Here is a 17,862-nt window from a genome sequence, read left to right as displayed (position 1 = left end):
GTAAATTAATGGTAGAATCAGTGGGCTGGTCCTTTCAGTGGTATGGTCGTGGTAAAATCAGTGGACATGTCATTTCAGAGGTAGAATCAATGGTAGAATCAGTGGGCTGGTCAATTCAGTGGTAGAATCAGAGGTGGAATCAGGATTGCTACCAATTAAACACTCAATATGTGGCTTAAAGTTTAGGGAAACTGTTATATAAATATGATGTAAGTACTAATAAAGGAAAGGTTTGTGATACTTTCTAGATGTAAAATTACCTTGTACTTATGAATTGCTTTTCTACATATAAATATAGATATTTATGAATGTACCTGTAATCCAACTGCAGATGAAACAAATATGTAAACTGTAGTTCAGAAAACAATATACCCGTTGGAAGTTTCCGATGCCTGTGTTATTCCAGTCGCACATATGTAGTTACATGTTATTACAATGATTTCTTTATTTTAGCAAGTGTTTATCTCCGTTTATTCTGCTATCAAATTTATGTTTGAACAGTAAGTTTATCAGTCATTGTAAATAATACGCACAGCAGTACATATCATAAATCTATGTTGAAGGCGAACTAAACATGAGGAACAAGGAAGTCGGCACTTGTAAAATAAATTAAAAACACATAAACTGATAGGGCGTGTTACCCAAAGATAAACCAACAAGGTCAATTTCGCTGAAGCCCAAGCTACATATATTAGCTGATAAATGAGAATGTGCTTGACGAAAAAGGTATCTTGATATTATATCGAGATATTTGCTGGTTGCAAGTTGTTTACAACAAACGCAATATATTTGAGAATGTTTCCTGTTTTTGTCTGTACATTACCTCAGATATAGGAACTGTTACATGTAAGCAGAGCTAAACAGTAAAATTGCTATTATTGCGTATAGTTTTTAACACTTTTCACTTGAAAACTCATTAGTTATTGAATTTCGTCCTTGATAAAATAATTATCTCCAGTACAATCTTGGTGATTGCTACTACAACTGCTAAGCGCTCGCGAATACCTACAATAGCTCTGAAAAGGATGCAGAAATGATGTTTTACTCTTTTAGGCTACTCTGCTACTGATAGGCCTCATAAAATCATGTTATATGATGTACAATATATTAAATGCACAGTGCCTTAAGTCGGACGGAACTGCAAAACTGTATCGCAACCACATGTACACAGAGAGCAAAACCAGTTTGTTGATTTTCCAGAGTGTCCAATGAATTTAAATTGAAGTTAAGACTGATTTTCCAAAGTAGTATTGGAGGAAAGTTAATGAAAACAATTGCGGAAATTTTGCCGAAATTGTTCAATGGAGAAGGGCCCCGTTCCAAAAAGATATTGAAGTCGTAACCCTTGGGGTGCTTAAGAGTGCTCAATACAATAAAATTGTATAATACAATAGATAAATCTTTGGAAAACAATTATACTGAACGATGTGACGATTGTCAGTAGAGTTCTCAAGTGGGCGATGCATAAACCTATCCGTTTTCAGAAGGCTGTAAAACATCTTATTGTCCTTTCATTATGGCGCTTTTTAACTGGGACATTTGTACCCACTTAACTATTAATTCAGGAAACCCATTTAAAAGGCTCATACTGTTTAAACTGTACACAATATATATGCAAAAAGCTACAGAAACATGCTCAGTAGCAAAAAGTTTAAACATAAACCCGGTTTAGTGGCAATGGGCAACGCCAAAGACATAGAACACAAATTCACAAACAAGAAACATAGAATAGCACACAACTTTACAAACAGCACAGTGCATAAATACTAAATATATATATAAATAATTGGTATGTTTATTAATAATTGTTAGGTACCGCCTTGGAACGGTCAGTAAAATGTAAATTTACTGGGGGTTTAAACCAGTTTTAAAAATAAGAGCCTTGTAGTATTTTGACGTTTGGTTAACCTAAAGCTATGCATTAGAATCGGAAGGCATAACGCTTATTTTTGGACTTCTGGAAATCATTTACGAATAAAACTTAGGTATATATAAGGGATTCAGATAAATTGCCGGCCTCACAACCATACCCCATTGCCTAAACATTTCCAATTTGTTCTGTAACTGCGCTCGATCACTGAAACGTCCCCACACCGTGGATAAAATGATGTCATTTTTCTTTAGATGACGACATCTGAGGAGCAGGTTGACGTATACGCTGTCGCCTCTCTCGGTTTACTATTGATAAGTTGCAGATGTGATTTTCTTGCTGTATATATGATCTAATAATTGAAAAAGACTATCAACAAAAACAAAAATAGCAAACAATCATCATCATTAAAACACTTGATAATATATTTAGGTTTTTAAGTTTTCTGATGTAAACATGACGTACAAAAATCTTATAAGTACCATGTTTACGCATGCGATTTAATTACCTTATTAAAATGGAATTTGACTAATTGACATTAAAAGCAGAGAGCACAATACCTCATAAAACGTCATGTTTTGGATTTTACTTAATGCTTGTCTATTTCATTTCCAAGTGCAACAACAAAGTGTCGTTCAATAAGTTGTTTTTAAATTACAAGTTGATATTGACAGTATACCCAGGAAAACATAAAACCTTCTCTTTTTATTAAAAATGTATCACCGCGGAGAAGGATGGGGAGCATAAACACAGATATGAAGATTCACGACCAACACATATTTTTTTCGGTAGCAGTAGTCGACACCTCAAATCGACTCGCTTGCCTGGCCTAAAATGTCTCCGGAACTTTCGTTAAAACAGCAGTTTAAACATGGAGTATAGGTTAATAGTCAAACCATTTAATTGTGAGTACATGCAACGAGATAAACATGCTAGTGAGGAATTAAATACAAATAAAATTTATTGGATTTAGCATTTTAATGAAAAACAGTGTAAAACTTATGCAATAAGTACACCAGGGGTCGAATAGAACGTGTGCATATATTACTTTTAAGAATTCACAATTACTTACAAGTATTAAAAGGTAGCAATATAGAATGTGTAAAAAATAATGAAGAATAAGCTTACAATGATTGTTGCTAGCGCCGGTCCAGTAATGTTTACACAGGAACTAGAACACTATATAAGCATATGAGGCATTTTCACAGTGCAATAGACGATTCGATATCCGGAAAATTGACGGAAGCCATTTTGGTTTTTTCGTGACCCGGCCGCAATACACTACTGCAGGTTCATGGCAGTCTGCTTAAAAACTGACAATCAATATTGCTAGCTTAATGGGAGATGATATAAAATTGAGTAATTAAATAAGTACTACATACGATACAGAAATAGAAATGTACACCTTAAGTTACGAACCTTACTGTAACGAGTACATACTGTTTCCCTTTATGATGAGTCATTTCAACCTGTTAAAAATGATAACTGAAATGTATTTCAATTCTCAGGTTTACTTCCAGAGATGAAATTCAACACCAGAACATGGGCGAAGCTGTCATATAAAGACATTGTAGATTACCTCATCCACAGTGGAAAATGAATATTTGTATATGTAAGGTAGGTGAAACTTCCTTTAAGCCCTTGTTTCATCCAGCCAAACTGGTGTTCGACGCGAAAACTACCAGGCTCGGGTAGCCATCACAGAAAAGTTCACTGAAGAAATCGCCCATTGCACATGTCCTGTAGCCGATGGTAAAAGTTGCAGTCCCGTTGAGGCAATCTTATAGGGTGTTGTTCTTGATGGGATTATGGGTTATGTGAAAAAACATTCACTGAGCACAAACAGGCATGGGGACAGCGAGTTCCAAAAGGTGCGCTTCATGACCTATTTTCGGACAATACATTTGAACAACCCAGTATATCATTATTACCGAGCAATGTAAAGGGGAAAAGTATTGATAACCCCCCCCCCCCCCGAAAACTAAGCAGCACCTTGATCGTAATGATTTTCTGTTAAAAACAGCATGGAAAGGAACTATGTTTACATTGCTTTGAATGCAGCAGACAAAGAACATGTCAATTCACTTAAAATGACTTTGCACATGGTGAACATTTTGTTGATGGTACCCGGCAAATACAACCACCTAGAACGTGTCCAATGCGTAGGAGTGTTATAACAGATGGTGTTTCAAAACGAATACGAAAATGCGTGGTTATACAGCAGAAAAGTAGAAATAAAATAGTGCAAAGTACATTGCATTTCAAAGACAAAACATAGACGCAAACGAATTTGTGAGTTATCTTTTACAAACAAGGTTTATCAAAGGTTCTACCACTAAAAGCACGATCACACCTTTGAACATATAGACCGTGCGTGGTTCCAGCAGAAAAAGTAAATCGTGTAATGCATTCAGGCAATGTGGTCTGCAAGAAGAAATCTTCCCTAGCCACATGCCCAAGTGGAGTGGTTGTCCAAGAGATATAACTTGAAATTAAGTACCTTACTAGACTACTCAAAGCTTCTATAGCATCAGGAAGTACAAATGTACTGTGCAAAGAAGCAGTTGCGCAAGTCTGTTCTGTGACGTCCGAATATCAAGTAATTCTTGATATTTCCGTCGAGGATTTCATTCAATAATTTCATCAACGTTCGAGGAGTATCTTACTTTGAGCATGTACAATCAAGTTATACTTGATAATCCCTTCAGAGCTAATTTAATTGAAGGATTTCGTCCACGTTCGAGAAGTGTTATTTTAACTTTAAGCATGTACAATCAAGTTATACACAGTTCTTCCTTTGAAGAGGAGTCCATTCAATGATTTCTTCCATGTTCGAGAATAGTTTTACCTTTAGGTCGTAGGACAACCTTGGGAGGTAGTTGAGGGTAGGTTCGTATCTGTCCGAGGTACCATTCAGCAGTGATGGATAAAACGAGTAAACAACACAATAATGTTCGGCTAATACCTGTATGAAGTTTCATACTCATACAATCTCAGTTAATTTTAAATTGAGGAATTGAACGCTCCTAAACCCCTAATGGCTGACAGATTGAATTTTGCACACAACGAAACGAGATTATCACATGACTAATTTCCGCAAAATCTTCGATGTATACCATTTATAAACAAAGGGAGGTTTGGGCTAATAAATTAACTGACTCTTACAACAGGAGTAGTCTTTCTTACTGGATCTAGTTACATATAATTGTTTCGTGGGTATCTACTGTCATATTCCATGTATTTAAATAAAGTAAGAACATGAGGGTGAACGATAATTTATTTTAAGTTGTAAGACAGTTTAAACTAAGCCCAAACTAGAGTTTAAATATCTCAAAAGGTAATCAGCGTGCATAATGAAAGACATCCAAGTAAGGTTTCTGGGTATAGCAAACGAAAACTAAAAAGCAAGATGACTTTCAATTGTCATCTTTATCGATTATAATTATTTTTGAATTACCTGTCGTCTAATCTTTACGATACGCTTAAGTGACATTGAAAGAATACTCTCAAACGTTCAGCTAGCTACTCTCGGTTCTTGTCATTTAAAATCGCTGTTTCTCAGAAAGGCGTCACATTGTATGCGAAAGTAACGTCATTTTTGAAATATCTTTGTTAAAATTGTGTCCCAGCCCTGTTTGCGATGACGTATGATTTAGAAGTGAGAGTGGGTTTAATATCAAAACAGTAAATACTGTCAAACTGAAATATTCATTGTTTGAAGCAGTTAAATATCATTTTTTTCTAATACATAAGTAAATATGTATAATTATGTACTACAAAGAGCTGTGCAGTTTGAAATACTGCCTTCTATAGAAATTCAAAACATAGATAGGCAGTATGTTTTTATACGTAGCGCATGGGTTGAATACATGTGTATACTTTAGTATTATTTTATGAAGAAACATGTATTTGTTAAGACCTTATCATGAACTGATTGTTTGTTTACATTGGCACGATCGATTTCGGGGAGTGAACTGTTAAGTTACAAAGCTTGTTTAGTCCCAAATGCAAACCAACATTTAATACCGTAAATGTCGTGAAAACTTCTTATCCTTGGTTTTAAAAGTGTTATATCATTTAAGATCATATTTAATGATTTAAACAGAATGTAACGCAACAGCTTTGCTCTTCTATACAGCTTTTGTAATGAAGCTCTATTCAAATCCATTGTGCTTTATACCACGGTGTCATATTTCCAAAGCACTGCTTTTCTTTATTAAGATTACGGTCGAATATATATCCCATCAACTTCCTTGTTTAACAAATTTTGTTTAACAGATTTGACAAATTTAACTTTGTCGAAAAATACATGCTTTCAGTATATATACAAACGAATGTGTTAATTATATAGATATCTAACAATGGTAAGAGTACATTTTTATTTCTCTACCTTTTAATTTTGTAATCTGAAAGCACAAGTCAAAATGATTAGAATTACTACTTTCGTTTTATATGTATCACATAGATTAATGGACTAGACTGTGCTTAAGTATGTTATATTCCTAAATGTAAACGTACTGACTTCCATTTCTCGAACAATCTGAATTCCATTTTAACATGATCAAACCAAAAACACTATATTTTGGATTATTATCATTTGCGTAGCTTTCTAATATCGAGGAGTTCTGAGGCTTTCATGATAATCACGATATTTTTTTAATTTGTTAAATTAAGTTTCGGTAAGTTATTTGGCTGAATGGCATAACAGTCTTACCATAGCCCACTTAAGATGTTTCGAGAAATTGGACATAGCAATGTATAAATATTAAATCTGATTTCAACAACTTAACGTTATATAGGCAGAACTTGTTTGTTCATTAATGAATATGACAAACTACAAATACTTCTTCAACTTGTGCAGTCATTGATGCGACAAAAAAGAAATTGAAATCTTATTTAAATTACGTCTGTTTGCATGATATAAGTAAGTTGAAAAAAATATAAACAGTTAATCGGACAAAACGCTATTTTTAAGTTATAAAAACTGTTCAGGGTGAATTCTATCATGTAAACAATCTAGGTTACATTTGTGTTTATAAAGCGTATTATCGACCAAAGTTTTGCCATTGATATACACGTACTTTGTTATTGCACAAGGATTATCAGAGGGTTATTGTTTGATTGCAATATATTTCAGCGACTGAGCACCAAATGTAATATCTCAAGAGTTTACTTTTGGTGATAACCAGGTGAAATATAGTGCAATTTTACACTTACAATTTAAAACTCTTCTTTCAATGCTATGCTTAAGTGCTGAGGTTTGAGTTTATTGAAAGAACTGGCTACATTGCCATTTTTTCACTTTTCGAATCAATAATATATGAATTTTATTTCACTGTGACATCTCCATGGGAAAGCATACAATCAAATGATATTTAGAAGATATATACAGGCCCAATATAATAAGATAAGTAACTTTTATTCTAACAAAAGAGTATTTCTTTATTACAGAATACTCACACAAATAACAAATGTACTCAGATCGTCAAATAAAAGTGGTACTTTAATATTAAGGAGCTGTTCGTTATGCAGTTAAGATATCATTTAAAAAACGTTCGGGACGCTTTTTAATTTTGCTGATAGAAAAACATTGCTGTTGAAATAATCAGACTCTTGTAAATGGTATCAACTGAACTGTATGAACAGGTATTCACGTAGGTGGGGTTTTACAACAATGCTTATAGAACAAAAGATCGCTTTTTCAGAAGAGATAGGTAATCGTTGTAAATCTTTATGGTCATTTAAATGATGATAACTTGATGAATTTGTTGACCATTTTACGTACTAAGCAATCGAATTTAAATACAATGGTACCTTCAAATAACACTAAGAAACAACCCTCAATGTGTTTAACATTATCTTAGCGATATAAAACAGATTTAAACTTGATATTTCGAATAAAATATAATTTTAAGAATCCTAATGACATATGGAATAATATGAAGAGTATATAAATGAGGTTGACAAGTAGCATTACAAATTTTGTACATAAAATATTATGTTGGGTGTCCGTCAAGAAACTTCGAATGCGGTTGTTCTTAGTGAACTGGTTTAATTCCCATTATATGTTGTATGTTACAAGGGCGCTATTAAGAGTTGGTGTAAAGTAACAAATTATCCGAACTCTTCTTTTATATCTGTACATTCATGATAATACAATTAGAGGCAACCCATGTTCAAACGTAAATATAATAAAGAACTTAAAGCTGTTAAATGTCTACTTGATGGATTAGGTTTTAGTAATATATTTTTGAAAATGTAAAGCAATGAAACATCAATCGCTCTTAAACATTGTAAAATGTACGTACATGATACATGCTATGAGTTTAAACTTTATGTGCTGAACTATATACCATCGATATAACTCAGATAATGACCCTAAGCCGATCCTAAATTGGGTGTTGACCCTTTGGGCATTGTTGAAATATTCTAAGGCATCGGTTCTAACTGAGCCGAAAATATCTGTAATATCATTATCTATAATATACCTTTCGTCATTTAATTTGCATTTAATCAGCTAGCAATACCCTTTTAAATAATATCAAAATTGTATAGAGTTCTCAGGCAACAAAAAATTACATAATAGCTAATGCGCTATGACTTGACTAGCTTTTATGAAAGTCCGATTCCTAAATTGCCCGCAATGTCAGTAGCATGCATGCGACCATGTACAAAACAAATACTTAGAATCTTACAAAAAAAATATCGCATCTGCCTTAGGTTCAGTAAAAGTGATTTAGAGGTGTTGCTTTTTGGTTCCCCGTTTACAGCGTATGCGCTGCGATGCAACAGAGATGCACAATAAAACTGTTTGCGCACGTGGGCGACCGTTCGTGGATCTGTACTCAGATCTGATTTAATTATGCATCTTAATGTTCACAGTCTAGTGAATGGGCCCACGGTTTGTGCAGCTGCTTCGATGACCTGGGGCTCTGTATCATTGCCTATCTGGCCCCTTGCGTCCTCTTTGGGCAGAGCGCAGAGAAAATGGGAGAAGGACGCTGCGTGGTTTGTGGTAAGGTTTTGTTTATTGTTGTCAAGGTTATTGTACAAAAGTTATTTACACCTGAGTGAATGTGGAAAACATATACCAAAACAAAACCTCTAAACATGAAAATGTTACTCTATTACCAATGACTAGATGAATAGCAAGCTCATATGAACACCGGACATGACATAGGCGCGTAGTAATATTTTTGACTGTGTAATTTTATCTGTTTTATTGCATCACGAGATGTTGGATATAGTCTTTAAATAAGTCTCCCTGAATGAGATAAAACAATCCTTTGTTTTTGGCATTATTTTTCGGAACAAAACTGAACGTATATATACGTAAACATACAAAATAGGGTGTGAAAAGAATATTATTTAAACTGAAATATAATTGAAATTGAAAAATACCAATTTTTTTTCTAGAAATATGTTTGGATATAATTCCAGTTTTTGAATTGTCTGGATCGTTCATAATATATATATATTAAATAATAGTTTTAAATAGGAAACAATTGTTTGTTTGAGTGTTAAATTGCTATAATATAAACCGAGTGAGCACCAAAGATATTTTAACAGGATTTGTTAAAATATATCATATGGAAAAGCGCGCCAAATTGTAAGCAAACGCAAAGTATTCTAGGATATGACGTATTTAAATTGTGTCCTAGGCTGATGAAATTTGAAGTTTGATTTTGACGTAAGAACGGGCTAAAATTTAGATAACCGAAAATTGAAACACTGTTTGATACAATGAAATATCAATTGTATTCCACTGATACACCTCTATCTTCTATCAGAAAGCATATAATGGTTATGTATATTTAAATAAAACTTTCTTTTATATTACCTTATTAATAGGTTATAAGTATATATAGTTTACTTTATTCCAATCCTGAACTTGTGTCTATAAGTGTGCGAGAGACGATTACATTATTTTTACCTTATAAATATGGTTCAGTTCTAGTCTACTTTTTCTCAAATCCTTAACCTCATCGAATTTGTAAGAGTGAGGGGGAGGACGATATCCTCTGTACCTTATAAATATGTTTCAGATCGAGTCGTCTTTATTTCCATTTTGAAATTCATTGAAGTTGTAAGTGTGAAAGCGAAGATGATATTTTCTGTACGTTATTTAAATGTTTCTGGTCTAGACTTGTTTTTTTCCCATTCTGAACCTCGGACAGGTTGTAAGAGTGAGAGGGGGGGGGGGTCATTCCCTGCCCCTTATCAATATGTTTCAGGTGTAGTCTACTTTATATCCACCCTGAAGTTAGTTTGAGAGGGAAGATTAAATTATCTGTACCTTATTAATATATTTCAGGTCTCGTCTATTTTATTCCCATCCTGAACCTGATTGAGGCTGTAATTGTGAGAGGGAAGATTAGAGAACAAAGCGGCATTGATGGTACCACATGCCACGACTGCCTTACCATTGCATTCTGTCCCCTTTGTGCTCTCGTACAGGAAGCTATGGAAATACAGAACACTCCGGCAATTATGTCGATGGCAAGGGAATAAACCCAACGGATCCGATTGACAATTATGTTAATATTGGATGCCTTGTGATGACAATGGTTCTATGATTAAAGAAGGAATGTATAAAAAGTAGAGATAATTTTATTACATAAGGTACATTTGGAAATGAACGATTGCAATTGGGCAGCTCAAATTCCGTTAACAAACTGCGAATCTTCACTGAAAGCGTTCGTCAACATGGAACGGGCTTGGTCTTTCTGTCAATTTCGATTTGAATTTAAATAAAATAAGATATATTCTGCATCATATATATATATATATATATATATATATATATATATATATATATATATATATATATATATTAAGTTTTGTTGTATTGCTTATATAATTTGCATTCATCAGTTCTAATAGAAAATGATATTATCTCAAAGCAGTGGCCACAAACGATCGACAAAATATTTTGTACCGAATGAACAAACGAACTTAAATATCCATCTAAAAGGATAGTGTTTAAATGTGTTTCTACACAATTTTGTCAACCTGTAGCATAAACGCCTTGGTGAATGGATTACTAACACTAAAGTTACAGTTGAATCCAGATATTCTCTGCACAACAAATCTGTCGTCAAGCCCACCAGTATGTTGGCCTTCATCAAGATCATATTTTCATAATTTACTAGCACAACCTAAAGGTTTCCATTATTTATTCATTTTAAGAAATGTGATTCCGTATATCCACTAACAAAGTTATCGTTTTCAGCTCATTATTTGAATTATTCTTGATAATTGTTTGTATCTTTTCTATGCGGACCATTGAAAATCATTTTGCACACTTATGTGGCGAATGTCACCCGGCCACCCTTTTTCGCCAAATTTAAAAAAGGTATATTAAATCTGAATTACATTTGATATACAGATTTATTTATTTTTTTTAAATTTTCATTTAAAGCTTTTACTGTTATCGCTTTGTTATTAATAAAATTATACACACATACAATTATCATGTTAACCATTATCAAAAGTAATACTTATATGTCGCTTTTTTCAGGAGACACGACTAAATTAAATTGTATCCCCATATATAATGTTCTAGTATGGTTTTCAATCAACTAATTATATTGATTCCAATGACTAGTTCCACCATCTACGTCCGCTTTTTACTAGTATTTTTAGTTCATAAAATAGGATTTATTCTTATTTACTGTATACCAGTCAACGTACAAGCCTTTGCCATATAAATGCTAACATGGGGCAGTCATTAGCATATTTCGTTTTGGCGCAGGGCGGCTAGTGATCCGAATTCATCAATATTCACTTTGAACTGCAACCAACCTGAAAAAGTGTCATTTTCAAATTCCATCCTACTGTTGTTATACAAACCTGCTTTCAGGCGTTGGCTGTCCTGAAGGCAATTATACTTTAGGGCAAAATGTCGTAGACAATGCTCCACTGTTCCACACTGATCATCTCGGTAATCCAAACTACTTGCGAAGGATAACACTTAACGCATTCCTGGATTTTGTCAGTGACAAATGGCAAAAATTCCGTACGCGGTTGGTTTTTCGGCCGAGAACTAAAACGAAGTTGGAGTCGTAAGTAAAACAGCCAATAACCGATCGAATAATATTAAATTATGTTAAAAGACATGCTTTGACCAAACTGAAAGCGCATTGTAAAAGGAAATATAACCATTACCATTTTGAAACTTATATATTTATCAGCTACCCAAGCAGGTCTTGTTTCTCTCTAATGCCTGCATTTAATTAAGGTCAAAGTAGAGGTTTCTCTATTTAATTGTTCTTGAAATTTTCTTTGTATTTGTTCTGCCAAAACACTCGGTTTTGATACCACTCCTGTTGGTACATCAAATATATTCAATATGCTTCCTGGCGATTAATTATCGCTTAATATTCGTTAAAGTAATATTAAAATGTAAAATTGCATAGTAGACGTTTTAAACCTTTTTTTTCAATGTGTTAAACTCAGCTAATTTATTCTGTATTTTTAAACATATCAATTGCTAAAAGAATGGATCGATCAGTGGCAAAATGTTTCAAAGTTGAATTGCATGCTTTCGGGTGAGTTATATAAATTTGTCGCGCTCGTGTACAGGAAGCTATGGAAATACAGAACACTCCGGCATTTATGTCAATGGCAAGGGAATAAACCCAACGGATCCGATTGACAATTATGTTAATATTGGATGCCTTGTGATGACAATGGTTTTTATGATAAGAGAAGGAATGTATAAAAAGTAGAGATAATTTTATTACATAAGGTACATTTGGAAATGGAAGATTGCAATTGGCCAGCTCAAATTCAGTTCACACACTGTCATAACAATTATATTTCAAGACTCTTGAAGGCGAAGCTTCACTGTAAACGTTCGTCAACATGAAACGGGCTTGGTCTTTCTTTCAATTTCGATTTGAAAATAATATTTATATATAAACTAGTCCCGGAATCGGTGTATATATAAATATACAATGTATATCTTGATGGATGGCTGACCTTAATTAACAAGCAAATATTGTCATCTGTTAAGCTATATAAAAATATGCATAAAACCCATCCGAGATATTTGAAAACCATTTTATTTTCAATAAAACAACATATTATATGAATATAGACAACATCATTGATTAAAATCATATTAATGATTCACACATGTATAAAGCCACAGCGGCCACTCTGATTGGCGATGAACTGACTACAATCATTCAGTATTAGATATAATTCGTGGATATGAGAAACTCCGTTTAGAGGAGATAAGAAGATGCAAGTTTGTCGGCATACAAAATATATCAGTACCAGTGTGGTGTCATTATTAAATTACAGTCGAAACACGTTGGCTCGATATCCCAGTGACCGGCTAGAAATACCTCGAGCCTCGCGAATATCGAGCCAAGCGGGAAGGCTTATTTAATGTATAACGAAATCGAACCTTGGCATCCTGATCGAACAAACCAGAAAATCAAACCTAACGATATGGAGCCAAAGGGTTTCGACTGTATTGCATATTCAATCATTCGTAAATGAATTCAATTCCTATTCTGCACTATGATATTGCATTTCTCCGGGGTAGAAACTAGTTCCGGAACCGATGTAAGGTCCGCACTGCCTGGCAGTGAACAGCGACACTGCTGCATGAGAGATGAAAACAAAATGTAGAGGCTGATGTTGGCTAATTGTTCACCAACACATCGCCTCCGTCCGAGACCAAACGGAAGTGAGTGACCGAGCAATGAGGTGTTGATTTCCCCGCTCTCAGTAGAAAAACACCCGGGTCGAAAGTTGTCAGGGTCGCCCCAGACCCTTGCTTCGTGGGAAACGGAAAACATATTAAGGATGACGACGGTGTCTTTGTCAACATGGTAGCCACAAATAATCGCGTCCTGTATCGCGTAGTGCGGCAAGGAAACCGGAAGCATCGCAACAATGCGCATGACTTCCTGAATGACTGCTGCCGTGTATACAAGGCGGGGCTTATCTGTGAGCGCAGGCGGCCGTTCTTGCCCTACGACGCTATCGATTTCCTATGGGACACGGCCCTTGACGGCCGGGTATACCGCCATGTACAACACAAGCCATAGTGTCGTCTTATGTGTGGTGTCATGATTATCCGAATTTTTGTCAGCTCATACCCGCCTTTATCGTCTTGTTTCAGTTGCTCGGCGGCATTGAGAATAGCATCGGTTATATCGCGTACATTGTCCTTATCAAACGTTTTGTAGTGTTCTTCTACTTCTGTTAACATAATTTTGTCTGATTCGCATTGAAGGTTCCGCAGCGTTTCCAGTTTACCTGGCATAACATATCTCAGTCAGGGCATGACGTCAATTGGGCTTCCACTTCTCATCAAACAATTAATCTCCTCTACCGCGTAAGCAATCGCCCTGACGTGATTGTCTTTTTCTACTTGTTTCGACTTCCCATACATTATCTGATACATAATACTTGCCACAGCAAATTGTACAGCACCTTCAAGGGAATCAGCTGAAAACTTTGCGACAAGAGTCTTTACTAAGTTCTTGGCCGCAGTATCAACGATTTCTTCTACGAACAATTATCTTGTATTTGTAAACATTCTCAAGGCTTGCGCTAACAGTTTCCGTTGCTTAACATAGGTAGGAAAGAAAGTTCCAAGCGCGAAATCTTCGTCTCCTGTCCGACTACGGAGCACCTGTGCGGTCACAAAATCGGCGCGGCCTGAAAACGCATCACCGGCCGTTGGCGTCGTCTCTTTTACGGCAGCGTTGCCATTAACAACGATTGCGGGCCAGCTTTCCAAACGTATCCTGTAAACGTCGCCGTATGTTTTACGCCACTCCATGAGCTGCTAAGGGAGGAATTTTCCAAGCAACGGAAGATGCCCGACCACTGGGAATCCCCAGGGTCCGTCTGGATACATCCGGTCTGAGAAAATCCATTTCTGTTCTATGTAACAATATGAGAGTAGAAGTCCCAGAATAGTTATAACAATAGCACACAAAGAATTAAAATCAAGCATGTTGGCAAGAAAAGACCAATACGAATTTAATAACACGTATAAAGTTCATACACGGTTCAAGTAGTAAACGTACATCCAAATAGAAATTAAAGTAGTGAGTTGTATATGATGATAATGACAATCTCACGATTTAAAGATTAATTGTAAAAAAAAACTTTCTCATTAATGCGCGTCAGGTATACTCAACTGATATAAACATAATTATACGGCCAAATCACCAAAATTAGTGTTTAGAACATTAAGCTCTTTCTCTACCGTGATACATCACATCACTCGGGCAGATATATTGTGATACGTTTAGAATGTGCTTGATATGCACAGAACATGGTAATTAACAACCGATGTAAAAATAGATTACCGAAAACGAACCTTAAAGGTACTCGCTCATTGGGACCAATCATTTTTACAGGTTATGCGTCTAAAACCACATGTTTCCTTACTATGATATCCAAATTGCAGAAAAGTACAATTGTAGTATAAAAAGGTATTTTGGTTTTATTGGAGTGTGAACCCAAACCGATGTTATCAAGAAAAAATAGAAAACTGACGCCACAACCACTTGTCCACCAGAACTTCTACAAAAGTATTTGATGTTTTGCCATTTTAACAATACATTGATAACACCACGTGATAATCTCAATCAGCAAATCACATTAACAACAAAGCTGAAATTATGTAACCAATAGTTTTAACGCTAATGAAAATTGGGGTCTTCTAGTGCAATATTTAAGTTAAAATCAACATCAGCTAAAGGGTTCCAGCTTTTGGAGTCTTAGTTTTAACACTTCTATTAATGATTTCCACACTTAATTTTGTCATCCAAAAGAGTACACTATATAAAGAATCATGAACGAGTCCTTGGAATAGCGTTTTAGATTTTACTTAAATGTGAATAAGCACGTTAATTTTCCAATAAATATCAATCATAACGTTTTCTTGGATGTCTCCCTCATGCTTTTCTTCCACACTGGATAGGTATTTCAATTTATTTCATATAACTGTATACAAGAATATTAATTAGAAATGATTTTTAGAGGAACTATTGCACGTCAACTGTGATCTTAAATTATTACGCGTCATGAAGTCCACGAACAAGCCTCGTAACGCGCGTTATCTCGTGTCGGATTTGTCTATCCGGACCGCAAACATACGATGTATATTACTAGTATTATTCTGTCCTATGAAGTTTTACATTATAAAATATGGAGTTGATTTTGAATGATGCGTCGTTGCGTTGAACATTGATATTATTGAAAATATTTGAAGGCTTTTAACATTAACAAAGCGTATTAGCAATAGTAAGATTACCCGAATTAAAATCTTAATGACTGAGCGTAGCGAACGAGCCCTTCTTAATATTAAAGATTTAATTCAGATCAACTGCCTGACTTAGAATACAACCTCATTTGCTGACACATTGTCAACGCAAAATCTGACGTAGGGATTGGGTTTCGGATGAGTGGCAGTTGGTGGACCTTTAAACACCCGCGAAAAGTGAAGTTCCTAATTATTTAGCCTAAAACTTAATGGTTACCTATTTGGAATTTCATTGGCTGTAAATGTAGGTTGTATAATAAGTGTTACAGACAGACAATTTTAGTTATTCTAACTGATGGTCTACTGTCTAACCATCATTCTATTTTCACAGTCTTTCAAGGGGACTAAGAGATAGGTAGCTTACTTGGAATCCATAGCGCTTACCTTTGTCCTTGAATTGTGAACTTGAGCCGGCATGTCTGGGACTGAACTTCGTCGCGATGACGTGGATTCTTCTAGACGTGTTAGAGATAGGGAGCGGACACGCATGTTATGGCTTCAAAACTAAATGTTATGTGACATATGCTTACTAGCAACGTTTAACCAAGTGTTATTCTTCAGGGACTCGTTCATGGTTTGTAAAATACACTTTTTACTACGACAAAAATGTGACAAATCATTAGGATTATTAAACCTAAGATACTGATGGATGTAACACCTTTAACAACTGTTGAAATATGCTCTAATAATGTCTACAAAGTCCACAATTTTGAAATGTGTTACTTGCCCGATTCAATAAAAGGCTATAGCCTGATTGGTTGAGTTACATTATCACGTGATGCAATCAATGCTTTCAATAAAGGTTTAAATTTCCCCTAGCTTAGAATGAGTGTCGGTGGGATAGTTGATAATATGTTGGTTTGGTGTTGTTTTCCTGACAGTATTGTCGTGTCTTCCCACTAAAACCAGTTTCTATACTTGAATGTTATTTTTTTTCGGCATTTTCTAAAACAATTGTTAAAATAATTATAAGATAGGTGTTATTAGATGCATTTCTGCGAAGACAAAAGAGACAAAACATAAACGAGACCCTCTTAGTTCCACAAATGCAAACTATTGATATGTGCATAACTCATGGTTGACATAATATTTTGAATGCAAAATGTGTCCGTGTTATATTTCGCTGGCTTAACCAATTAACCGTTCATCAATGCCATTGAGAGCCTGCTACTAACAAAGTTTTTTGGAACCCTTAACAACATGCAAATATGGGAGAGGGCCATTACTGGTGTTGTCAAAACTGTTACCAAATCCATTTGCATTCTATTGTCGGTTTAATTTTGTGTTCATTTTTGCATTGATATTTTCATTGTCAAATGTGTTTTTGTGCATATAAATATTATCAAAATTGCACATAAGCTCTTTTTATACTCTTACATCACTTTGATAATTTGACACAAGGTTTGCATTTAACCTATATCATGCAAACTCTACAGTGTCTACCACCTGGCACGTCAGGGGTGGAAAATGGTTTAATAATGTGTTCAGGATTTAATACATAAAGTGTCACCTTGCGACTAATAATCGCAGAATCGCCCAAATGATCCAAGTACCACTTCAGTTTCGGGTTATGCTCATGTTACGCAATTCATTATGACATTGGAATGATAGTAAACTCCCTTTTTAACTAGGCAAACTGGCACTTTGGTGATATTTTGACATTTGGTCTACAGAAAAGAGTTTTGCACCTAAT

General features: G+C 35.0%; 2 protein-coding genes across 2 annotated transcripts; one reads left to right on the top strand and one right to left on the bottom strand.

The window, feature by feature from the left end:
* The first annotated feature begins 6,098 nt into the window (after nucleotides 1-6,098).
* LOC128227233 (uncharacterized) lies at nucleotides 6,099-10,639 on the top strand. The gene is made up of 3 exons (XM_052937541.1): nucleotides 6,099-6,234; nucleotides 8,753-8,885; nucleotides 10,185-10,639. Exons 1-3 carry the CDS (start codon nucleotides 6,232-6,234, stop codon nucleotides 10,379-10,381), a joined length of 333 nt encoding a protein of 110 aa, XP_052793501.1. The 5' UTR covers nucleotides 6,099-6,231; the 3' UTR covers nucleotides 10,382-10,639.
* Nucleotides 10,640-13,383: 2,744 nt separating this feature from the next.
* On the bottom strand, nucleotides 13,384-16,658 carry LOC128225905 (cytochrome P450 1A1-like). Its single transcript, XM_052935802.1, has 3 exons — nucleotides 16,554-16,658; nucleotides 14,636-14,779; nucleotides 13,384-13,878 (listed from the first exon to the last, which is right to left on the bottom strand). Exons 1-3 carry the CDS (start codon nucleotides 16,656-16,658, stop codon nucleotides 13,384-13,386), a joined length of 744 nt encoding a protein of 247 aa, XP_052791762.1.
* Nucleotides 16,659-17,862: the final 1,204 nt, after the last annotated feature.

Source organism: Mya arenaria, chromosome 3 (assembly GCF_026914265.1).
Source record: "Mya arenaria isolate MELC-2E11 chromosome 3, ASM2691426v1".
NCBI classification, from domain to species: Eukaryota; Metazoa; Mollusca; class Bivalvia; order Myida; family Myidae; genus Mya; species Mya arenaria.
This window is presented reverse-complemented; position numbering and strand designations above follow the sequence as displayed.

Excerpts from the sequence above, each read along its gene's own strand:
- LOC128227233 (XM_052937541.1), top strand. Across the intron at positions 8,886-10,184 it reads AGGACGCTGCGTGGTTTGTG|GTCTCGTCTATTTTATTCCC; the intron begins GTAAGGTTTTGT and ends AATATATTTCAG.
- LOC128225905 (XM_052935802.1), bottom strand. The coding sequence starts at position 16,658 with ATGCGTGTCCGCTCCCTATCTCTAACACGTCTAGAAGAATCCACGTCA. Across the intron at positions 14,780-16,553 it reads TTCACAATTCAAGGACAAAG|AACAGAAATGGATTTTCTCA; the intron begins GTAAGCGCTATG and ends ATTGTTACATAG. Across the intron at positions 13,879-14,635 it reads CGGCGACGTTTACAGGATAC|GAAATCGATAGCGTCGTAGG; the intron begins GTTTGGAAAGCT and ends CGTGTCCCATAG.